General features: G+C 41.7%; 1 protein-coding gene across 1 annotated transcript in view; it reads right to left on the minus strand.

Moving 5' to 3' along the window:
• Positions 1-24,736, minus strand: part of DCX (doublecortin) — a 103,592-nt gene extending 78,856 nt beyond the window's left edge. The window contains exons 1-3 of the mRNA XM_052663465.1: positions 24,525-24,736; positions 23,802-24,187; positions 13,981-14,321 (exon numbers count right to left, since the gene is read on the minus strand). Coding sequence (XP_052519425.1) covers positions 13,981-14,321; positions 23,802-24,187; positions 24,525-24,709 — 912 coding nt within the window. The 5' untranslated portion in view covers positions 24,710-24,736. The remainder of the gene's footprint in view (positions 1-13,980; positions 14,322-23,801; positions 24,188-24,524) is intronic.
• Between the last annotated feature and the right edge of the window lie 1,494 nt (positions 24,737-26,230).

A 26,230-nucleotide genomic window follows, 5' to 3' on the forward strand; every position in this document is an offset into this window, starting at 1 on the left:
CAGGGAGTTGTTCTGTGCATGGTAGGATGTTAAGCAGCATCCCTGGCCTCTTCCAACTAGATTTCAGTAGCATCTCACCCTCATTTGTGACAACCAACAATGTCTCTGAAAGTGAAAATGAAAGTGTTAGTTGCTCAGTTATGTCTGACTCTTTGTGACCCATGGACTGTAGCCCACCAGGCTCCTCTGTCCATGGGCTTCTCCAGGCAAGAATACTGGAGTAGGTTGTCATTTCCTCCTCCAGGGGATCTTCCCAACCCAGGGATCAAACTCACATTTCCCTGCGTCTCCTGCATTGCAGGCAGATTCTTTACCATTTGAGCCACAAAGGAAGCCCTCAGTTCAGTTCAGTTCAGTCACTTAGTCGTGTCCGACTCTTTGCGACCCCATGAATTGCAGCACGCCAGGCCTCCCTGTCCATCACCATCTCCCGGAGTTCACTCAAACTCACATCCATCGAGTTGGTGATGCCATCCAGCCATCTCATCCTCTGTCGTCCCCTTCTCCTCTTGCCCCCAATCCCTCCCAGCATCAGAGTCTTTTCCAATGAGTCAACTCTTCACATGAGGTGGCCAAAGTACTGGAGTTTCAGCTTTAGCATCATTCCTTCCAAAGAAATCCCAGGACTGATCTCCTTTAGGATGGACTGTTTGGATCTCCTTGCAGTCCAAGGGACTCTCAAGAGTCTTCTCCAACACCACAGTTCAAAAGGAAACTCTAGATAACGCCAAATGCTCCCTTAGGGGCAAAACTGCTTCAGATAAAGACCACTGAGCTAATAATGTATAGAGGATTGTGGTGGCTCTCTACAACCAAACTTCTTTTTTTCCCCCTTAAGAGCTAATATCACAAGACCTGGAGAGGGTAGAATCTGTGATATCAAAAATAAAAGAATTTTAAATCTAGGAAAAATAGATGGATTGGGTTCTGGAGATCCCTTTTGGTATACTTTTTTAAAAGAAGCTATGGTGGTTAGGGAAGAATCTGTAATTCTTTGTAGTAGAAGTTCCTTCTGTTTAGAAAGATTCTTTGATGCTTGAGAGTTAGAAAGGGCAGGGTGGGACTAAGATAAAAAGAAGAGGGAAATGACTTCTTTGTATTTGCTCTAGCTTTAAGGAAATTTGTTAAAGGGACCCTCATATTTCCTTCTAGTGTTCCCTTAGGCAAGAAATCTGGGCCAAATCTCTATTAAAAAAAAAAAAAAAAGACTGTCAATTTGTTTGCTTGGAGTAGTCTTTTGGGTACATGCTTTAGGAACATGAATTTGGTGATTAGGCAAGAGGAAAAACCCCAGCACCCAAGAATTCTATTACTAGGTATATCTTCAAGAGAAATAAAAATATATGGCCACTCAAAAACTTGCACACATATGCTCATAGCAACATTAGTAATAATAGTCAAACGATGGAAACAAAACAACTCAAATGTCCATCAACCAATGAATGGGTACATAAAATGTGGTATAATCATATAATGGAATATGATTCATCCATACAAAGAAATGAAATCCAAACATATACTAGAACATAGATGAGCCTAAAACATTATGTTAAGTGAACAGAACCAGTCACAAAAGACTACATGATTCATCTGCATAAAATGTCCAGAGAATGCAAATCTATAGACACAGAAAGTAGATTAATGATTGCTTGGGGCTAGGAGAAATAGGAGGTAGAGGAGAGGTAGCTAAAAGTTAACACAATTTATTTTTGAGGTTATGAAATATTTAAAAATTGACTATGGTAATGCCTGCAACATGTCTATGAATACACTAAAAAATCATTGAACTGTATATTTTGAATGGGTGAAATATATGGTATGTGAATTATATCTTAATTAAGCTTTTCCCCAAAAAAGTAATCCAAGAAATTCTTGGCATCTCCCTACTCCGCAGGCCCAATCCTGTGTAACACCACCCTGAAGGGATACGACGGGGGATAAGCAAGTTTGGATGGGTGTGGGTTGAGACCAAGAGTCTAGAGCATGGGGGGCACTGCCAAGGAACAATAGGTCCTTTTAAGTTCTCTTGAGCCCTCTTATGTTTTTCCTACTTAATGAGGCTTAGCCAACCTCACTGTTATAGCTTTGGATTGAGTTACTGTTCCAGAACATCTATACAAGAGAAACTTCTGTGCTGTTAGTTCACATCCAAAGTTCTTGGAAGAGAAAACTTCACAGAATTTGGCTGCTAACTTTTGAAGTCAAGGTACTTGCCAGATATATGGGTCACTGCTATTTCTAACTCTTGGATTAAACTCACATTAAAAAAAAAATCTGTCTTATCTTTTCAACAAATGGTGCTGGAAATGTTGGATATACATTTGCAAAAAAAGAAAGACCAGAAAGAAAGAGGGAGAGGGAGGGAGGAATGAAGAAAAGAAGGAAGGAAAAAAATTTTGACCCTTAACTCACATGATACACAAAAATTAATAAACTGGATTTCAGCAAAATAAAACAATTCATTCTTGAAAAATCAAGACAGCCATTAAAAAGATGGAAACACGTACTACAGACTGAGAGAAAAATATTTGGCAATTATACATGTGATATAAGACATATCCAGAATATATAAAAAATTCTTATAACTCAATAATAAGGAAATAATTTAATTGTTAAATGGCAAAGATCTAAATAGACATTTTAACAAAGAAGATACACAAATGTCCAATAAGCATGAGAAAATATATTTGATACCATTAGTTATTAGGGATAAGAAAATAAAAAAAAACACAATGAGATACCATTTTATATCCACTAGAATGACTCATTAAAAGATAGACAATAACAAGTGTTGGCAAGATGTGAAGAATCCTCATACATTGCTAGTAGGGATGTAAAATGGTACAGCCATTTTAGAAAATAGTCTGGCGGTTTCTTAAAATTTTAAACATATACATACTATGCAACCCATCAATACAATTTCTAGGTGTTTATCCAAGATAAATAAAGACATAAGTCCACATAAAAATCTGAGCATGAATGTTCATAGCAGCTTTATTCATAATAACAAAAGGTTGAAACAACTCAAATTTCCATTCAATAATAAATAAATAAAATGTAGTATATCCTCTTATAATAATATAATATTATTCAGCCGTAAAGAGGAATGAAATAGTGTGATGCTACAACATGATGAACTTTGGAAACATGCTAAGTAAAGAAGCCAGCCACAACAGATCACATGTGGGATGATTTCATTCATATTAAAAGTCCAGAATGAGCAAATCTGTAGAGACAGAAAGTAGATAAGTGATTGCCTGGAGAAAGGGGTGGTTGGGGGATTGGACCATGATGTTTAAAGGGTGTATAGTTTCTTTTCATGATGATAAAAATTGTCTAAAATTGATCCTGGTGACAGATGCACAACTGTCTGAATAAACTAAAAGCTATTGGACTGTGCACTTGAATTGGGTGAGTTGTATGGTATGAGGTTTATATGCAGGAGACCTGGGTTCGATTTCTGGGTTGGGAAGATCCCCTAGAGGAGGGCATGGCAACCCGCTCCAGTATTGTTGACTGGAGAATCCCATAGACAGAGGAGCCTGGCGGGCTATAGGCCATGGGGTTGCAAAGAGTCAGACACAGCTGAGAGACTAAGCACACACAAAGGTTTATATCTCAATAAAGCTATTTTTAAAACTGCATTTGGAGACAATGAATTGTCCTTCACTTTGAGGGAATGGCAATAATGGAAAAGATGAAAATAAAGAACTAAAAACAAGAAGCCAGTTACTTCAAAGGTTGTTCATGGAATCAACTCCCTAACAAACTCCCACTTAACGATTCTTCTGATTACTTAAGAAATAGCTCTGATGCTAGCCTCTCCCATTGGCAATATTCCTTTTCTGCACTGAAAACAGCACCACTATGTTGAAGACACCTTAATAATGGCACTGTCAAATGCTTGGAACAATTGGCAAGCTGGCTTTTATCTCATTTTGTTTCGTGATTCCTCCACCCTCTGCTTCTCATGTCATCCACATTGTTAAGAAAAGGAAGTCAAATCAAAACTACATTTGAAAGTATTCTCTGGTTATGTCATCACAGACATTGAAAGATCTGAATATAACAACTGTGTAAATCCCCTTAGGAACCATCCTAGAAAATAACATATCCACCAAGGTGATTACTACATCAGTTTGGAGAGACTAGGAGCATAGAGAGGTGGAGGGCTTTGAGAAGAATAGCAGCTTGGTGAAAAATACCTAAACAGAAGCAACACTGTAAGAAGACTACTCTGTTAACATGGAGCTAGAAATACTCTTGTAGGTCATGTACTTATCTCAAAAACTGAGGTCCAGAAAAGAGATTTGATTGACTCCCAAAACATATAACTAGTGGAAAATAGAGTGAAGACTAGAATTTAGGTCTTTGAATCCCACTTTCAGGCTCTTTCCATCTGCTGAATGTTGGATATTGATAGACTAGTCAGCGTGAGATACTGGAATACTGTGTCAAAGTTTTGATTGAAATGACCAAGCCCCAGCTCCATCACTGCTCAGAGCCTACAGCATTTCATCAACAATAAAACTCTAAGATAATAAATTAGATCTGATAGAGTGCCTGATGAACTATGGACGGAGGTGCGTGACACTGTACAGGAGACAGGGAGCAACATCATGCCCAAGAAAAAGAAATGCAAAAAGGCAAAATGGCTGTCTGAGGAGGCCTTACAAATAGCTGTGAAGAGAGGCAAAAAGCAAAGGAGAAACGGAAAGATATACCCATTTGAATGCAGAGTTCCGAAAAATAGAAAGGAGAGATAAGAAAGCCTTCCTCAGTGATCAGTGCAAAGAAATAAAGGAAAACAACAGAATGGGAAAGACTAGACATCTCTTCAAGAAAATTAGAGATACCAAGGAAATATTTCATGCAAAGATGGGCTCAATAAGGGACAGAAATGGTATGGACTTAACAGAAGCTGAAGATATTAAGAAGAGGTGGCAAGAATAAACTGAAGAACTATACAAAAAAAGATCTTCACGACCCAGATAATCACAATGGTGTGCTCACTCACCTAGAGCCAATCATCCTGGAATGTGAAGTCAAGTGGTCCTTAGGAAGCATCACTACGAACAAAGCTAGTGGAGGTGATGGAATTCCAGTGGAGCTACTTCAAATCCTAAAAGATGATGCTGTGAAAGTGCTGCACTCAATATGCCAGCAAAGTTGGAAAACTCACCAGTGGCCACAGGACTAGAGAAAGTCAGTTTTCATTCCAATCCCAAAGAAAGGCAATGCCAAAGAATGCTCAAACTACACACAATTGCACTCATCTCACATGCTAGTAAAGTAATGCTCAAAATTCTCCAAGCCAGGCTTCAACAATACATGAACCATGAACTTCCAGATGTTCAAGCTGGTTTTAGAAAAGCAGAGGAACCAGAGATCAAATTGCCAACATCCACTGGATCATGGAAAAAGCAAGAGAGTTCCAGAAAAACATCTATTTCTGCTTTATTGATGATGCCAAAGCCTTTGACTGTGTGGATCACAATAAACTGTGGAAAATTCTGAAAGAGATGGGAATACCAGACCACCTGACTGGCCTCTTAAGAAATCTGTATGCAGGTCAGGAAGCAACAGTGAGAACTGGACATGGAACAACAGACTGGTTCCAAATAGGAAAAGGAGTACGTCAAGGCTGTATATTGTCACCCTGCTTATATAACTTATATGCAGAGTACATCATGAGAAACGCTGGACTGGAAGAAGCACAAGCTGGAATCAAGATTGCCGGGAGAAATATCAATAACCTCAGATACACAGATGACACCACCCTTACGGCAGAAAGTGAAGAACTAAAGAGCCTCTTGATAAAAGTGAAAGAGGAGAGTGAAAATGTTGGCTTAAAGCTCAACATTCAGAAAACTAAGGTCATGGCATCCTGTCCCATCATTTCATGGCAAATAGATGGAGAAACAGTGAAAAAAGTGGCAGATTTTATTTTTTTGGGCTCCAAAATCACTGCAGATGGTGATTGCAGCCATGTAATTAAAAGACACTTACTCCTTGGAAGGAAAGTTATGACCAACCTAGATAGCATATTATAAAGCAGAGACATTACTTTGCCAACAAAGGTCTGTCTAGTCAAGGCTATGGTTTTTCCAGTGGTCATGTATGAATGTGAGAGTTGGACCATAAAGATAGCTGAGCACCGAAGAATTAATGCTTTTGAAGTGTGGTGTTGGAGAAGACTCTTGAGAGTCCCTTGGATTGCAAGGAGATCCAACCAGTCCATCCTAAAGGAAATCAGTCCTGAGTGTTCATTGGAAGGACTGATGCTGAAGCAGAAACTCCAATACTTTGGCCACCTGATGTGAAGAGCTGACTCATTTGAAAAGACCCTGATGCTGGGAAAGATTGAAGGCGAGAGGAGAAGGGGATGGCAGAGGATGAGATAGTTGGATGGCATCACCGACTCAATGGACATGAGTTTGAGTAATCTCCAGGAGTTGGTGATGGACAGGGAGTTCTGGCATGCTGCAGTCCATGGGGTCGCAAAGAGTCAGACACGACTGAGCGACTGAACTGAACTGAAGATGATAAATTGCTGAAGAAATAACCAATCACCAGACTATACTTGGTCCTTTCTTTCCAGAAGATCAGTATATTTGATGTTGGGCCACTTCCATCATAAGACCTATTTTTTGAGAGGAAAGGGGGCTATACCACATGGTTTGTGGGATCTTAGTCCCTTGGCCAGGGATTGAACCCAGGCCCCGGCAGTGAAAGTGCCAAGTCCTAACCACTGGACCGCCAAGGAATCCCCTTAAGCCTGCTTTAAAAGTACAAAATCTATCTTTGTATGAGACAGCTTGAAGTCTATACTACATATGGCAAAGTCGTTTGCAAACTATCTCTTTTCAAAGGGCCCAGCCTGGCTCCACTTCTCTGCTCTTTTCTAGTTCATGCTCAAGACAATCCTCTCAAAACCTGTCTCCAGGAATCCAATTTGTAGAAGGTTGAGAAGAGGGAACTTTTGGTAATACAAACATTACCTTTCCAGCCTGGTTTTGTTCAGTGAAGGTCAATGATAAATGACCTCCCTTTGAGGGCATAATTTATGTCCATGTGGCCTTTTCTATTGAGCCCAACGTTGACTGACAGGACATAGCGCTAGGAGGGGAGAGAGATTGGCTATGTGAGACCTGAAGGCCAAAGAGTATAACTAAGACCAGATGTGGCTGGAGGGGGCTGAGATGTGGGGGAGAGGGGAGGGAGATGGAGAAGAAACGCCTACACAAGCAAAATAAAGATATATCCACCTTGGGAAATGCACTCAACATTTCCAAGGTTAAGTCCAACTAGTCTTCCTGTGTTGCCTGCAATTACCTTTGTGCTTCCCGCACCCAGTTATTTAGCATAGCAAGATGGAAGGAGAAAGTCTTTCCTGGAATACTTAACAGCAGTTCAAATACCCTTTGTGCTCTCATTTTCCTATTCTACCATCTTATTATTCAAAACATTTCTTAAAATTCCTGTTCTAACTTCCAAAGCTCTGGGTAATCTGGGAATCATTTAAAACTATTTTCTGTTATTCTGAGACCTAAAATTCCTGGTTCAAGTAGTTGGTACTAGAAAGATATAGACAGAAATAGAAAATAAATTCCTCTAATTTTAAAAGTTGGCCTAACAAAGCTAACACAAATACTAAAGGCCATACTTATCCCTTAGGCAGGCATGTTGAGGCCATAGGGAATCTGTGACTGTATAGAACCTGGACGTGAACTAAGCTGAGACTAGAGATCCCCGTAAGTATAACCTGAAAATGGATGGTGTGAGAAACAGCTGCAGCTGAAAGTCTATCATTAAAGCTCTGGATCTCTAACAGAATCACCATGCCCTGTGCTTAATGGAAATGACTTCAAGGGTAGACCATGTATCTACTGAGCCACTACTACCAAATGAGCCAGAAACTTGGGTTCTAGTTTTTGTGTGTCAATGACATTTAACCATAAAGGGTCAGCATGTGGCTTGATTATAGAGATTAATAGCTGGATAATTTAATATGTGAACCGTGAACTTCCAGATGTTCAAGCTGGTTTTAGAAAAGGCAGAGGAACCAGAGATCAAATGGCCAACATCTGCTGGATCATTGAAAAAGCAAGGGAGTTCCAGAAAAACATCTATTTCTGCTTTCTTGACTATGCCAAAGCCTTTGACTGTGTGAATCACAATAAACTGTGGAAAATTCTGAAAGAGATGGGAATACCAGACCACCTGACCTGCCTCTTGAGAAATCTGTATGCAGGTCAGGAAGCAACAGTTAGAACTGGACATGGAACAACAGACTGGTTCCAAATAGGAAAAGGAGTACGTCAAGGCTGTATATTGTCACCCTGCTTATTTAACTTCTATGCAGAGTACATCATGAGAAACGCTGGGCTGGAAGAAGCACAAGCTGGAATTGAGATTGCTGGGAGATATATCAATAACCTCAGATACGCAGATGGCACCACCTCTATGGCAGAAAGTGAAGAAGAACTAAGAAGCCTCTTGATGAAAGTGAAAGAGAAGAGTCAAAAAATTGGCTTAAAGCTCAACATTCAGAAAACAAAGATCATGGCATCTGGTCCCATCACTTCACGGGAATTAGATGGGGAAACAGTGGAAACAACGTCAGACTTTAATTCTGGGGGCTCCAAAATCACTGCAGATGGTGACTGCAGCCATGAAATTAAAAGACACTTACTCCTTGAAAGGAAAGTTATGACCAACCTAGACAGCATATTAAAAAGCAGAGACATTACTTTGCCAACAAAGGTCTGTCTAGTCAAGGCTATGGTTTTTCCTGTGGTCATGTATGGATGTGAGAGTTGGACTATAAATAAAGCTGAATGCAGAAGAATTGGTGCTTTTGAACTGTGATGTTGGAGAAGACACTTGAGAGTCCCTTGGACTGCAAGGAGATCCAACCAGTCCATCATAAAGGAGATTAGTCTTGGGTGTTCATTGGAAGGACTGATGTTGAAGCTGAAACTCCAATACTTTGGCCACCTGATGCGAAGAGCTGACTCATTGGAAAAGACCCCGATGCTGGGAAAGTTTGAGGGCAGGAGGAGAAGGGGACGACAAAGGATGAGATGGTTGGATGCCATCACCAACTCGATGGACATGGGTTTGGGTGGACTCCGGGAGTTGGTGATGGACAGGGAGGCCTGGTGTTCTGTGGTTCATGGGGTCGCAAAGAGTCGGACACAACTGAGTGACTAAACTGAACTGAACTGAATTTTGTCAACACACTGCAACCACTCCAGGAATCAAAAGAACAAGCTCACCTAAGAGTGAACTAATATGTATCACCATCTATCCCTTCATCGTATTTTCCCTGAAGTGAAGTGAAGTGAAAATTGCTCAGTCGTGTCCACCTCTTTGTGACCCCATGTACTGTAACCTGCCAGGCTCCTCTGTCCATGGAATTCTCTAGGCCAGAATACTGGAGTGGGTAGACATTCCCTTCTCCATGGGGTCTTCCCAACAGAGGGACCAAACCCAGGTCTGCTGCATTTCAGGTGGATCCTTTACTGTCTGAGCCACCAGGGAAGCCCTGGCTGCCTAGAAATCCATTATAGCCCCTGGGAGTAGCCAGGGCCCTACGAACTACTCCTTATTCCATTATCAATTTCTTATTGAAGTGAGGAATAAATTGGGACCTCATTCTATTAGTGATGGTTAGCTTCCCCATCTGAGCTTCCCTGGTGGTTCAAGTGGTAAAGAAACTGCCTGCAATGCTGGAGGCCTGGGTTCGATCCCTGAGTCAAGAAGATCCCCTGGAGAAGGAAATGGTTATCCACTCCAATATTCTTGCCTGGAGAATTCCATGAACAGAGAAGCCTAGCAGGCTACAGTCCATGGTTCGCAAAGAATCAGACACAACTAAGTGACTAACACCTGGACTTTTTTCACTTCAGCTTCGCTGTCTACACAGACCACAAATATCTCAAAGGAAACTGGTCTTCTACATCAGCAAAACATAAGCCCTAAAAAGATCAAAGGCTCCAAAAGCACGTCCAAACAAAATAAAAACAGAGAGAAAGAGATGAGAGCCATGTCCAGATTGCTTGTCAATCATTAGAGCCAGTCAGTCAAATGGTACACATGAGAACAGAAGCAACAATAAATCAGGTATAATCAACTGGGCTGTTTTAACTGGTGATTATTTAAACAAAGGGGCAGAAAACTACTTGATTTGGTCCATTTGGGATCCAGTTAAAGCAAGACTGAAACCAAGTGATGGTCCTGACTTCATGATAAAAACATTCCATAACAAATAGCCTGGACCATACTTCATCATTTCTGCCTGGTGCCACTTTTAGCCAAAGACAGGCATGGAATCTCAGCCAAGCAAGTCCAAGTCATTGCAACGCATGTGCCTTCAGCATGCACAGAGGAAGGTCATATTCTCAAGTAGTAACAATACCTAGTAGTAATCAAAGTGACTGACAGGTGTTAACATGAGGGCTGTCATCACTAGAATTGGGAAATGGGCTGGGCTCCAAAATTTTGAATTTGGCTCCCACTTTCAGTATGCTCAGTCCCTATTTTGTAATTAGTAGGTTTTGTCCTCATACCCCTAAATTCTCTTATTTAATGTCCTTACTGTAACCATATAACAATGTTTGATTTATGGGTTACCCTATGTATGACAATCTTACCAGTGAGGTAAGAGCAGTTAGTTCCTAATCATTCAGCATATTCTATAAACAGTATTTCATAATGCTCTCTCTCTGTCTTGTGTGTGTGTGTGTGTGTGTGTGTGTGTGTGTGTGCATGTGTGTGTGTATCTGTGTATTCCATGAACTATGTTTGTGGTTAAATAAGATTGAGAAATATGGTGGTTCGATCGCTAAGTTATGTCCAACTCTTGCCGCTCCATGGACTGTAGGCGGCCGGGCTCCTCTGTCCATGGAGTCCTCCAGGCAAGAACACCGGAGTGGGTTGCCATTTCCTTCTTCAGGGGATCTTCCCAACCCATGTCTCCTGCATTGCAGGTGGATTCCTTCCTGACTGAGCTATGAGGGAAGCTTCAGATTGGGAAATACTGAGTCTAAATTAAATGGATTTCCTTTTTGCAGGACTTCTCAGAACATTTAGAGTGCCAGTGGGCAATGTGAGTCTCTAAGAAAGGTACATAAGGTGCAGCATTTCACAATCTTATTTGACCACAAAACCCTTTCATGAAGAGCTTCTGGGAGTGGGGAAATGGGTTCAGTCCTCAGAATATACTGTGGGAAAAAACTTCTTTAAAAGTCTGCCCTCAGTGACTTCTAAGTAAGTAATAGGAGCTTCCCAGGTGGAATATGAACCCCTTTGGAAGCCGGCTATGTCTTCTGATAGACCTAAGTATAGTCTGGTGCTAGTGGTAAAGAACCCACCTGCCAATGCAGGAGACCCAAGAGATGTGGGTTTGATCCCTGGGCTGGGAAGATCCCCTGGAAAAGGAAATGGCAACCCACTCTAGTATTCTTGCCTGGGAAATTCCATGGACAGAGGGGCTTAGTGGGCTACAGTCTATGGGGTTGCAGAGTCAGACACAACTGAAAGACTGTGCACAAACCACCCATTCAATCAACAAACATTTATAGAGCATCCACTGTGTATCAGGAGGTGAGCATTTAAAATAAAGATTAAAATTCCTTTAACTTTGCATGATGGAGAGAAGTTTACAGAAATATCATTAGATTGGGACCAGACCTTAAAAGATGACCCCCAGGGGTCAGAGTAGGGAGAGGGAGACAATTTAAAGAGAATGAACAGTAAGTGCAGAGTCACTGATGTCTGCCAAGGCATTGTTCTGCTCCCTTGCACACTCCTCCCTGACGTGTCTGTACACACACCATATCATACTTTGACATTTTGTAAAGTGTTCCCCAAATAAATGGGAACCCATGCTTGAAAGGAGTTGGAAAGCTTGCTATTGGATGAAAATCCACCATCACTGGACTGGAGCTTGCTTACCTAGGAGGTGGAGGTGTCCTTTATTATTATTATTATTATTATTATTATTAGGAACAATCCCAGAATGGCAAGGAATGCATAGCCAGCAGAAGGCACATCCCATAAAATGCTGGAAATTTGTGGTAAGAATGATAGAAAGGTAACGTTGAGGAAAGAGAGATAACATTTATTAATACATATTTAAATTGTCTGACAATTTACATATTTTATCTCACTTCATGATGAATTGTATGCACACACATTTATATCGTGTGTTTTGATTTCCAGACTGCTTTCATATCCATGATTTCATTTGATCTTCATGAGAATCCTGTGAGCATGGAAAGGGCAGATGTGATTAGCCCCTTTGTGCAGAGAAGCGTGAGCCTCAGAATAGTTACCTGATGAGCCCAAGGTCACAGAGTAAGTGGCAATATCCAGATTAGAAACTATGCCTTCTAAATCCCAGTCTGATATTCCTGGTTTGTATTTGTCCTGTACTTCTTCAAGAGGCTAAAGGTACAGGGAAACGGAATTATGCCTAATGTTAGAAAAACCTTTCTAAAAACTCCAGCTGTTCAACAGTGAAATAGGCTTTTATTAAATTGAAATGGTTGTAGATTATATCCTTGCCATGGAAGGGAGATTAAATATCATGGCTTCTAAGGTCACCCTCAACTCTAAGATCCACTGATCATAAAATTCCTAGGCCGTACTTCTCTGAGGTGAGGTTTCTGATGAGTATTCCTATTCCTGGATAGCTCCTGTTCAATATATACTTGGTCCTCAAAAAACAGATACTCTTTAGACAGATACTTAGGAGTTAGAACTTTTCGCACTGCAGACAAACCCATTGCTCTGGTACAACCAACACAAATCACATACAACCAATACCTCCAGGTTTCTCTCAGATCACAAAATGGTTGGGAACAGATAGAAGGCACACATTTATCCAAATCACCATGTACGTGAATTTGCATTTTCCCAGCAACTTAAAATCTTGTAGTGCACAGTATATAATAGAAATGATGGAAGGAGACATAGCTCTGCATTTGAATACTCATAATTCTGATATAGTGAATCAATTTTTTTTTTTTTTAGAATCTATATAGTTCAAACACAAAAGGTATTTTAAGAGGTGGAAAGTATGGACTGATAATAATCCACACTTGTCTTGTCTGATGATGGACCAGGATCCTCTTTAGAGGCAACGGAATCAGCCACTGTTCCACTTTCCTTGGAACATTTTTTGTCATATATTTACAGCTCCCCATGCTCAAGAGAATGGTGCATCTGTCAGATGGAGACGCCTGGCTGCATTCTTTCCCAGATATTAATATAGGTGGTACTTTAGTACCATAACCAGTGACATGCAGAACCTGATTTGGAGAGGAACAGATGTCAGCATCTTTCTTGGGCTAATTTTAGGATCCTGAAATAGTCCCTTTCTCACAGAAACCATCAGTGGAGCCAAATTAAGACAGCTATGTCCCATGGAAAAGAGAGGAAAAAAATGTAGTCTTGTGTGAGGCAAAGACAACAAACCAGGGACTTCAGTGCTTCCCCCATATATGACTCCTTCCATAGAATACGGTGGCCACTTCAACTTCTTTTCATCAGAATGGATGTTGAGTACCAATTTAAGAATATCAGACAGGGAATGAGTGCACAAATCTCATTTCCAGTCATATACATTGAACAATCAAGGTTGCCTCATGTAATAGCTAAATTCATATTCAAAAGAGTATGCAGTACCTAGGTTTCAACACATCTTTTCTTAGCAGATAAGGAAGCTAATAAGTGACCATTCTACTTGGTAAGTCAGAAGCAGACTGCATTCCAAAGCTTCAGATCCCTGTTCCACTGCATTGTCTGCCGAATGGACATTTCTTCCAAATGAGACATAACATATCAGGTAGGGATAATGAGAGGTGGAGGAAGGGTCTTCCAACCAAAAATGATGTTTGAGGTTTAAGATGGTCAACTAAGGATTCAGAACAAATGAAGAGTAATTTGGGGGAAAAAAAAAAAAGTGCCTACCTGCTTTCCATCCAGAGTGTAGAGTTTCTTGACAACCCCGGTCTCCAGTTTGATGGCTTCAGTGATATCAGTGAGGACTTGCTCAAAAGAGTGGGCTGTCTTCTTGTTCAGAAGCACACGCACAGCCTTCCGAGGCTTCACCCCACTGCGGATGATGGTCACCAGCTTGGGGCGCACAAAGTCCTTGTTCTCTCTGGCCTGGGCACTGTTGCTGCTGGCCAGGGACTGAGGGGCTTTCATATTGGCAGATGTCTTCACATTGACAGACCAGTTAGGATTGACATTCTTGGTGTACTCCACCTTCTTAAAGAAGTTGTCTGAGGAGCAAACATAGCTTTCCCCTAAGGGAAGAAATACATAGTGATTAATAGCAGGTATATGGACTATTCTAACAAGACTAATAGACGCTGACCTTGGAGTAGGACTTTTGGAGAAATGATGATAATAACAAACTTCATGTGCCATTCCTAATTAGGCTCTCTAACAGTTTGGTCATTCAAATTCAAGGGCAAGTAATCAGCAAAATAGTCTTCATTATAATGGCATACTTAGTGAAAAATCCTATAAAGCTAAGGGTCCCAAGGACAATGAATATATCTAAGTATAATCTACCAAGTGGGGTTCTCAAGCTTGACATTGTTTTACTGGAATTGAAATGTCTATTAACTTCTAGGATATGTGTTAATGTCTAGGGGCATTACTGAAGTGTTTTTTAACATGTCTCTGTTTATTTTTTTAATTAATCTTTTTTTAAAATATAAATTTATTTATTTTAATTGGAGGCTAATTACTTTATTGTATTGGTTTTGCCATACATTGACATGAATCTGCCACGGGTGCACATGTGTTCCCCATCCTGAACCGCCCTCCCACCTCCCTCCCCATCCCATCCCTCAGGGTCATCCCAGTGCACCAGCCCCGAGCACCCTGCCTCATGCATCAAACCTGGACTGACGATTCATTTCACATATGATAGGATAATTGCTTTACAGAATTTTGTTTGCTTCTGCCAAACATCAACATGAATCAGCCATGGGTAAACATGTGTCCCCTCCCTCCACAACCTCCCTCCCGTCTTTCTCCCCATCCCACCCCTACAGGTTGTTACAGAGCCCCTGTTTGAGTTCCCTGAGTCATATAGCAAATTCCCACTGGCTATCTATTTTACATATGGTATTGTAAGTTTCCATTAACATGTCTCTATTTCTTAATGTTCCCATTCTATTTCTGGACTCACAGCCCCATGCCTTTGTTATATTATGAATTGGGGAGAACTTTCAAAATTAATTAATTTATTCCAAGTTAAAGTGACCACAGTAACCTTTCATATTGGGCATACAGTGCAAACTGGCCAAGAAGGCAGACTGTACTTTGGACAGAGTACATGGTTAAGCAGCAGAATACTAAAATGTGAAATGTGTGCATGTGTGTGTGTGTGGTGCATGTATGTGTATAACTGTGTCTTCTACTGATCATCCCCACAGGCAGGTAGAAAAACTATCTAAATAATAACCTGGACACACACACAGACAAACGTTTCACACTATTTCTTGTGTTTGCAGTCTAGTTCTTGCTTGAGAAATGCTTTCCCATTTTCACTACCCCCTCCCCATCTTTCCATCTTACCGAATGCTACACACTAGCTCTATGTGTTCAGGGCCATCTTCACCAATGCTCACCCTTGGCTGCCACAAGTAATGAGGTGGAGATGTGAAAATACATTATACAGCCTGATTATGGATCGGAGGGATCTAGCGCACGTTTCCCATTTACCATGGGCTAGAGGAAATGACTGGGCTTCCCCAGTGGCTAAGTGGTAAAAATCGCCTGCAATGCAGGAGATGTGGGTTCGATCAATGAGTCAGGAAGATCTCCTGGAGAAAGATATGACAACCTACTCCAGTAGTCTTGCCTGGAGAATCCCATGGACAGAGGAACCTGGCAGGCTATGGTCCATGGGGTTGCAAAGACTCAGACACGACTGAAGCGACTGAGCATGCATGCACAGGGGAAATGACTAATTCAGCGGAAGAAAGGCAGAGGCCAGAGGCAAGAGGAAGGGATTAGACACCTGGACCTAGAAGCTGGAGAAATGAAGAAAAGAGGAAGGCTCAGCTTGGAGAGGGAGAGACTATTGGAAAAGGTTGAATTTGTCAGGTAAAACACATTAGTCTCAAGGTATACGGAAGTTCATCCAGAGGTTGAGCTGCAGAAAATCAGTGTGATTTAATCAGGTTTAACTCATCAGTAAAAATGTTTAATAAATAAATCAATCAACCCAAGCTGGTGCAAAGAAAGCATTAAACACAATTATAATCTGATGGCTCTTCTTCCTTTGGTCTCAGCAGGAGAACCGAGCAGACATTCAGCTAGGCTGATAATTCACTCCTTGTGCAAATATTGATTGTTGTGCTATAGCACCAAAGACTTTAAGTCATATTAATTAATAAATTTCTCAGTTAGTGCTGACAGAAGATTCAGTCAGATTCTCTAGGGCACCTTTGAGGACATTTAGATGTGAGTGTGGAAGGGGAAGGTAAACTTCTAACCCTGTTCTGAGTCCCAGGAGTTGCTAGTGTTCTGTCTTGACAAAGAGACCAAGACCTGGGTTTGTAGGTGAGCACAGGCCCCCTCCTACACTCCGTGCCTGCATGCACAGCTAGGACGGGGGAAGTCAAAGACCTTAGCCAAAAGAAACCCTAATTTCTCTGGCTCCCACTGGCCAATTCAATCCAACCGAAGTGATTACAGGGTTTGGTCTTTAGTTTTTGACTTAAAGGATGAAGGGACCCTTTCAATTCCTCCATATATTTACAGCCATTATTCCCCACATGCTAGAAATGGCCTCTTGCCTTACCACTCTCCCAGATGCACGGCACCTTCCACGAGGTCACTGCCTTCGAGTCAGATGTTTTCCATAATTTGTCATGTACTTTAAAACTCTGTCAGACAACTGGTGGTGTGCAAATGTATGAGGCTATAGATTTATGATTTCACTCATCTACAGTCTCCTCTGGAGAGTCAGCTGTGTAGCCCTATTAGGACTCTAGACTTTTTTTTGCTTCCATCTCTTAAACCTCTTAAGCCTCTGAACTATGAGTATGATTAACCACCCCAGATGAAAATGAACACGATGGCAGACAGCTATAGTATCATATGGCACCCAAGAACTTTTCCGAGGGCCCAGCTCTCAGCCAAATCTATGTTGAACACTTTCCAACAGTACATTTTAGTCTCTCTACTCTCTTTCCTTTTGGCCCCGATATGAAGTAATGGAAAAAGAGCAGCTGATGTGATGTCAGTCAGAATGGGGTTCCCCAATATTTTCTTGTTGTGCACCCTTGGGCAAATTACCTAACTCCCCTTCACTTCAGTTATTTGTCCGCAAAGTAGGGATGATGATAACAATATCTACTTCTGAAGGCTGAGCCCACAGCCTGGTACCTAGTAAGCACTTGATAAACGCCGGCCATCACTATTATTAAGGCCCTAATCTGAAGGAATAAAGAGAGAACTAGAAGAGCAAAGAGGGAAAGGAGGAAGAAAGAGTTTAGAGAAAGGAAATGAAAAGAGGAGGAGTAGAAGCTGAAGGAAAGAAAAGAGGCAGCAGCAAGGGCAGCCATCTTGGAACTGCACCGTAATCCATATAGAATATGAGCACTGCATGGGACTCATGCTTCCAAGATAATATTTCCTGAGGCTTGAGAGAAGGCCTTCGATTGCTTCAATGCCAAATGTGGTAACTTTATGGCTAACACCAAGCAAATCCACTTGCTGCCACCGCTGGCGCACACTGAGGGCAGAATATTTTTAAAGGTTATCTTTTTCTAGAGCAGTTTTAGGTTCACAGTAAAATTCAGGGGAAGGTATAGATTTTCCATAGGACCCCTGACCCCATAATGCATACCCGTACCCATTATCTGCATCCCCCAAAAGAGGGCAGGATGTTTGTGATGGTGGAGGGGAAGTCAGGCAGACCTAGATTCAAATCCTACCCAACCCAACAAGTTGGGTTGACCTCGGGCAAATCATTTAATATCTGAGTCGCAGCTTTTCTGTCTATAATGGAAGGTATTGTGCTAGGTGACATTTCAGTTCCTTCCAGCCCTAAAGGTCTATAAGAAGGAATTTTCTTCTCTTCTCCATCCCAAACAGGCTTTGGGAGACAGAGTTGTTATGGTAATGGCCTGTTAAAGAAATAGGTGCCCGCCACTAAGGACTCTCCTCTTCCAGAAAGATAACAAATGAGCTGCTTCTCTTGATCAAAGTTTCCTTGTTCTGATTTTGTGAGCATCTGCAATGTGTGCTGCCAGAGCTCGATGCTTCTTGCAGGTCCAGCTGCCAGGCACTTGGAGCCGGGGTGGGGGGCGGTAGGAGGCAGGGGGGTGGGGGATGTTGCACCTTTACACAGCTGAGTCCTACTCCTGTCACAGCTTCCAGGAGCCATTTCCCACCCGCTGGAAGTCGAAAAGGAAAGCTGGCTTCAGAGCCAAGCAAGGTGACAATTTGCTGGAATCGACAATCTGCTTCAGGGCGAGGGGGTAAGGAAATGAAGTCATGGAAGCAAAGCTGAAAGGGCAGGAAGGGAACAAGCTGTGGCCTCAAGATGATCTAATGTCTACCTCTCTTCACTTTCAGGAGGACTCCATTTCCAAAAACATTAAATATGTTTATAGTTTCTCAGTGCAAAAAGCACATCTGTCTGGACTTTCTCCTCTTTTTCCGGGCTTCCTCCCTCTAGAAGGAGAATATTAAATGGCACTTTATCGTATTATCAGATCTATTAGTGATATATCACTCTCCCAGGTATCTTAAAATCCTCCTCTTCGGCAATGTGCTTGCTTTAGTAGTTAGAAGATAAACTAGTGAGAAAGTGGTTTCACTTCATTGGAACAAATGAGCTATGGCAAAAAAAGTGGATCATAGCCAGTGTCACCATACAGATCTTTCAACAAGGCTGTACCAATTTAAATATTTTGTCCCAAGATCTGCATAATAATGCTCAAGATGGTACCATGAAGATTGATCTGGTACTTACATACAAGAAAGTAGGGAAGGAATTAGACAGTACATAAGGGAAGAACAATTCTCTAACGAAAGACTAAACAACAAAAATGCCACTCTTGGATTTCATTCGTTGATCCACTGGTAATGCAGCTCATACATATATCGCCACATTCTGTATGGCTTCACAAAACCTTTCATGTAACCAAGGAACTGTGGGAAAACTGACATCAATAACCTGACTTTGGTCCAAAACAGTCCCCTTACTACTTTCAGTATCTAGCAGCAGACAGTAAGACTAGAGAGGCATTAGACAAAGGAGTGCCACAAGGCCATAGTGATTATTAACCAATTGGTTTCCATTTTATTTTATTTAGGCTAAATATTTCATTATGTGGCCATTTGGAAACATAGTATGTTCTATGCTTCATTATGTCTCTAAGATAAACAAGTCAAAAAACAAAAAGATTTCTGTATTCCCAGGAATACCCACTAATGTAGGTAGCTAAAGGAGACCATCAAGATTATTTACTCTAATACTTTCCCAAGTTTAACTGCTTGTAAGGTTCACTTGGGGAAATCTGTAAAAACACATGCTGGGGATTCTGAGTCAATTCCTGGGTGTGGCCCAGGAACTGATATTTTTCTAAAGCCCTAAAAGATTCTGAAAAGCAGGCAGGTTTGGGAGCCACTAGCTATTCCAACCTCTCACTAGCATTATTATTATTATATCATGAACGATAATAGTCCCTTGGAGCTGCAGCTTTACCTTGTCAATGTGTTTCCATATCTATTATCTAATTTTATCCTCACAATCACTCTAATAGATACAGAAGGCAGGTGTTACTAGTCTCATTTTACAGATAAGAATATTACAATAGATATACAAAATGTGCTCTATACTTATGATACAATATTATTCCTTTAAGAAAAGGAATGGAGACTTCCCTAACAGTCTAGTGGTTAAGATTCTGTGCTTTCAAGGCAGAGGGCTTGGGTTCAATCCCTGGTCAAGGAATTAGATCCCACATGTCACCCAGTGCATTCAAAAAAGTAAAAGCTTTTTAAAAAGAAGTGAAGTATTGATACATGGTATAAGTTAAGTGTTATTCGCTCAGTCCTGTCTAACTCTTTGCAATTCCATGGACTATAGCCCACCAGGCTTCTCTGTCCATATAAACTTTGAAAACATTTTCTAAGTGAAAACAAGCCAGTCACAAAAACCACATAGTATATGATTTCAATTTCTATAAAATATCCAGTCTCAGCAGATCTGTAGAGACATAGGCAGATAAGTAGTCATCTAGGGCTGAAGAGAATACAGCAAGTGGGCAGTGACTGCTAATTGGTACAGTGTTTCTTTTGGAGATGATGAAAATGGGATAAAATTAGATTATGATGATGGTTTCACCACTTGGTAAATTTTCTAAAAATCATTTAATTCAGTTGGTGAATTTTACAGTGTGCAAACTAAACCCTAATAAATTTGGGTTTTTTAAAGTTGTTTTAAAAAGACAGAACATTAGTCACAGTGATGATAAGGAGAAATCTGTAGTCATGTAGCTTAACCAGCTATAAACTAGGATGACTCAAATATTGGGTTGGCCAAGAAGATCATTCGAGTTTTTCAGTACCATCTTAAGAAAAACTAAAACTTTTATGCCAACTCAATAGTAACATCTACCATTACTGGAATTTTCAGGTGGCGCTAGTGGTAAAGAACCAGCCTCTGCCAAGGCAGGAGAGCCGGTTTCGATCCCTGGGTCAGGAAGATCCGCTAGAGAAGGAAATGACAAACCACCCTAGTATTCTTGCCTGGAGAATCCCATGGATAGAGTAGCCTGGCAGGCTACAGTCCATGAGGTCACAAAGAGTCGGACATGACTGAGTGACTAAACTACAACCCTTTATTGAGTACTGCTAATGTGCCAGGCAGAATACTAAACAATTTATAGTCATTGTCTCATTTAACCCTCAAAGCAGTTATGCCCACTTTACAGATGAACAACTGAGGCTTGGGAGGCCTAAATGGTTTCCCCAAGTTCACACAAGCTAGCAGGTGGCAGAGCTTGGATTTGAACCAAATCTGATTCTAAAAATTTATTTTCCTGTTATAACCTTCTGCCTCTAAGACAAGAACCCAATGAATCTGACTCTTCCCCCAGGGATCTTTCCAAACTTTTCAATTTGAAGTCTCTTGTAAAGCAACGTGTAAATTATTTGTTTTAATCATTCATTTAACCTCTTCCAAAGGTGAACAAAGTAAAAGACTTTTATTCTCCATTCCTACATGAGTAGTTGCAAAAGGACAAAAAAAAAAAAAAAAAGGGGGGAGCGAAAACAACTGCCCCCCCCCCTTTTTTGGTTGTACCATGCAGCATGTGGGATCTTAGTTTCCCCACCAGGGATTGAACCCCTGGTCCCTGCAATGGAAGCACAAAGTACCAACCACTGGACCGCCGGGGAAATCCCAAAGACCCCTTTTCTTTATCCTCTTCATATCTGTGTATATTCCCATTTGGCGCAATGGTGATGGAAAATTGGTCACAGTTCTCAGTGCTATCCCAGGAATACCCTAGAGTTTCTTTGACTGAATCGCAGTACTTAGGACTGAGAGGGCATTGAGGGCACAGCAGACTGTGACTGTAAGTGACATGTGAATAAATGCAAATGAGCCTTAGTCACAGTCTGCATAAATTTACGCTCTGCACACTCACCAGAAATTCACCAGGAAGTACTACTACTGCACCCAAGAATGGTAAATGAGAGGAGTCCAATCTAGCAGAACTCAAAAGGATCAAGAGAAAAGAAAGCTGCAGTCTTCAAAATTGTATTTATTACATATATTCAGCTAAGATTATCACAACACACACCACAATACACATATATGTATGCACGTGTGCACACACACACACACACACACACACAAATCCAGGACGGAAAATCAATACCAAGGGCCACTCTTTGAGCAAGACATGTTAAAAATGTATTTGGGGAAGAGAGGAATCTGTGCATGAGATCTCTCACATTAGACACAAAAACACTGTAATCCTTGCTCCAAATACAATGGCACTTGATTCAGAATCCTGCCTGAGCATCTATGGTGGTCTTTAAAAGACAGCAGCTAGTAGAAATGTGGACATACTGGTGATTCAGGTGCTTTGTTTATGAAAATTATTACACAGAAAACACTCCCCCCACCCCAATTTGACTGAGATGTGGATTTTACAGTGACAAAGGACGCAAGCCCTATCGATTACTCTGTTGGACAGCTCCCTGGATCCAGCTTCTAGTCCTTCAAGTCTGCCCGGACTCTCCTTTCTTTTACGATATTTGCTAGGATGGCCAATCCTTCAATGTTCAGAAGCCTAGGATTAACCTCTTCCTGGCCCTCCAGCACCTGATCAAATAATCAAGCCCCATCAGCATTGTTTCTCAAGGTCCACTTGGAGAAAAACCTCAGACTTGAACCCTGCCTGAGACCCAGATCTGGCAGCCATATGGGCACCGGCTCTTATAAGTAACTGGCCCCAAATCACTTGACCTGACTTGAAAAACAGCAGCTCCTTGCGAGAATGTGCTCTTGTACAAGGGAAGCCCTCATGCTCCTTTGTTTAGGAATACAAGAAACCTAGAAGCAGTGAATCAGAGGCGGGGCACTGCCTATCAAGTCCTTTAATGTGCTGTTTCTCCTTCCTTGCCAGCTGTTTCAAAATTTGGTTTCCCTAGAGATCTGCCTGTTCTAAACTCATCTGCTCAGGGGAATGGAAAGAATGAGGAGGGAGGGTTGGAGAATGGGAAGAAGTTTGGTGGGGGGGGGGACATTTTCATTATCACAAGGACTCTTGAAGGACTCCTAAAGCTGTCCTTTAAAGTATTGTCAGGTGAAACCAATCACACATATTACACCCATGAAAAAGTGGGGTGGGGAGGCATCCTCAATATACTTGATTTGATAAAGTGAAATATTAAGAACATGTCCCCAGATCTATTTATCTATATGATCATGAAAAAGACTTCATGGCTGAGCAAGTTTGGGCAAGAGCTGGAGTTTTCCTTGTTTTTGAGTTGAGTGCACAGGTTGTCAGGATTTTCAGCAATCTTGTCATAAAATTCAATTGCAGAACCAAAATCTAGAAATCTGTTTAAATACAGATTTAGGTATAGCGGGTCAGTTCCTATTCTAATAGGAATAGTGTTTATTAAAATACCAGACATACCTACAGCTTTATTTGGCATTTCTCTTAATGACCTCAGCCTGAGGGACACACCCTGAAGTGGGCTTTTTAGAAGCAACAGCTGAGCAGTGACCACTTACCTAAAAGTATAATCCTTTGTGAATACGTTGGGGAAGTCCAGCTTTTAGGGTGCACGTTTCCATGAGTTGCCATTCACAAAGAGTCTCTCCGCAGTTTAAAGGATATAAGTATACAATGTTTTCTTTCTCTTAACCCAACCAAACCTCCTTCCTCATTTTACACCCCTAAGGATTTTATGGTCTGCCTCAATAGTGCTCTTTAGAGTTGACGATGAACAAATTCTAGAGTAAACGGTACAATTCAGATTTTTCTTTGTATACCCTGGGAGATCAACACAATGCATCCTCACAGTCAGCCACACTTCAACCCCAGCAGAGACAAGCCCACGGAGGGTAATGGCTAATGATTCTGACTATGCCTACAGAATCAGAAGTCTCAGCAGCACCCTCATGTTTTAACAAACATAGTTCCCAATTTCTTTTAATCAAAGCCAAGAAATGTAACCATAAGTAACAATAACCCCTCCCACTAAGGGCCACCACCCACTCCTCGAATTACCTTCCTCCAGTTCATCCATGCTTCCAATTTTCCGGGATCCATCAATGGTGTAAATGTAGCGCACTCCCTGAGGCAGGTTGATGTTGTCAGACAGAGATCGTGTCAGGTCAGCCAGCAAGGCATCGAAGCTGCGAAAACGGTCAGAGGACACAGCGTACACAATCCCCTTGAAGTAGCGGTCCCCATTGCGGTAGAAACGTACCTTCTTGGCTTTCTTCTCGTTGCTTAGTGCCTGCAAGGTTCGGGTTCGGTAGAAGCTACAATGGGCGCTGTGAGTGGGGCTAGGTAGCCCGTTCATCCGCGAGCCTCTCATGTTCCTGGATGTCTTATCTCTTTCGTCAAAATGTCCAAAATCAAGTTCCATATTTTGGTGGAACCTCAGAGACCTGAGTGTTGGAGAAAAGCGGGGAGGCGGAGGGGGATGAAAGGAAGCAAAGAAAAGGGGCGAGGAGGGGGAAAAAAGAAAGGAATTCAAATATTAGCGAGATCCAGATCTGCAATCTGCTGCTTGTGAAAAGAACTGGTTGAAAAAAGCCCGTGACCCATCTGCTGCTTGCCCCTGACCTGCAAGAATATTGATCTTAATAGAGAAGAGGGAGGGGCTGGAGGGGTGCTGGTGGTTGTGGGGGTGGGGGTGAGAGATGCAGAGGGAGGCACTTTGGGCACTGTTCCAAAGAGAGGAGAGGGAGGGATTTTGAAATCGCTTAAAATAATGGGACTTACTGACAGTGGCTCCTATCAAATTGTAACTTCAGGGTAAATACATTAAAACTGGCATCTGTTTCCTCACACATGCCCACATGACTAACGGTTGTAAATGAATCCATAGCCTGACAAAATTCCCCTTGAAGGGAACAGAAGGACCTAGCCAAGGTTAGCATCTCTAGCTCAGGAAGTGATCTTTGCATTTCAGTGAAATAATTGTAAGGGTAGTGTTTTAATTTTATTCCAAGCCCCCTTTCCTACTTTAATGTGTGCATCCCCTCCCCCCTAGAATAAAGTAGGATTCTCCTTTAAAGCCACAGCCTCTAGGGAACAGCCAGTCTTTGTGCTATTCATCAACCCCCTTCCCCACCAAGCTGGTGCAGCTATCTGACATTCATAAGAAATAAGCTGGGAAAAAAAAAAAAAAGGATTACAAAAATCAGTTATTTAACAAGTTATTTGTTCTGCTTTAGCCCTGGTACCATTTGGCCACAAAATCCTTCCTCCCACCCCCTAGCCCCCCGCTTTCTCTAGGTGCTCTACCCTCCATCAACGATGCAGCCCCATCTCTTAATGGAATATTTTAATTGTGTAAAGATTCTCTAATGAGTCCCCGAACAGCATATGGGACCTTTAGAAGCAAGCACACCTTCCATTGTTCTGGGTTTCTACACTGAATGAAGGGGCATTTCACCCTCACAGCAGGCAGCACACCCCAAATTTGTCTATTGCCTAGGTGTGTTAGCTGAGGCAAAAGATAGTCATCTGTCAGATTTACTTTCCCCCTTTCTGCTGAAAGAATGAAAGAAAGAAAGGAAATCACAATATGAAACCAAATACAAAAGAAGCCCCCAATGCTAGCAAAGGTAGTGACAGCCTAGGAAACAAACTATTAACATGCATTGCACAGACCGGGATAAAAGGACTCACAAAGCATGCAGGGCTCAGCTGCTACACACTGCCACATTGAGATATTTGCAGGGGACCAGGAGGACAGGCAATAAAGGAGGACTGGTGCCTAGCAGGTTTGCCAGGCTCGGTCCTTCTTTTCTTCCAATGTCACCATGACCTGTGCTGAGCTCAGCATTGTCTCTGTCAGACAACCTGCAGTGTAAGAGACCCCACCTCCTCCAAACAAGTAGCAAGCATCTCCCCAGGCATGCCAGCAACATTGGGCTTTGCTTTAGAATCTGGGGTGGTATTATTCTAAAATCAATATCACAGTGAAAACAAAAGAACATCAAACTCACTTTTCCAATGGAAAATCCCAGGTAGAGGCTTAGGGAAAAAATCCAATAGAATAAGGCAAAAAAGAGGGAGAAGAGAAAGAAAGAGAAAGAGGACACACCGAGAGAGAGGGAGAGAGCGCGCACTTTGCCTTGTGCTTTTTCCCTTTGACATCTCTTACGTTCTCCCTGAAAATCACTCAAAATCACTCGAAAGCCCCACTCACCGGTTTTCTGCTGGTTGGGTGGAGATGCTGAGAGAAAGAAAACCAATCTCTCTATGCCTTTGTTGTCTGAGCTCCAAGCAAGAAATTCCTGCCAGGGTGGATAGATGCCTTCTAGGTCCTAGTGCCTTGTCCAGCTTCTCCCCTTTACCCAGGCTTAGTGAATCCCCCAACCTCCTTTGATTAATTACATGCTTTTTTTTTCAATTCACAGGCTGCATTAACAGCTAGAAAGGTTTCATTTAGAACCAACAGGAAATTGCAGGGTAGCAAA

This window comes from Budorcas taxicolor, chromosome X (assembly GCF_023091745.1).
Source record: "Budorcas taxicolor isolate Tak-1 chromosome X, Takin1.1, whole genome shotgun sequence".
In the NCBI taxonomy this organism is placed as follows: Eukaryota; Metazoa; Chordata; class Mammalia; order Artiodactyla; family Bovidae; genus Budorcas; species Budorcas taxicolor.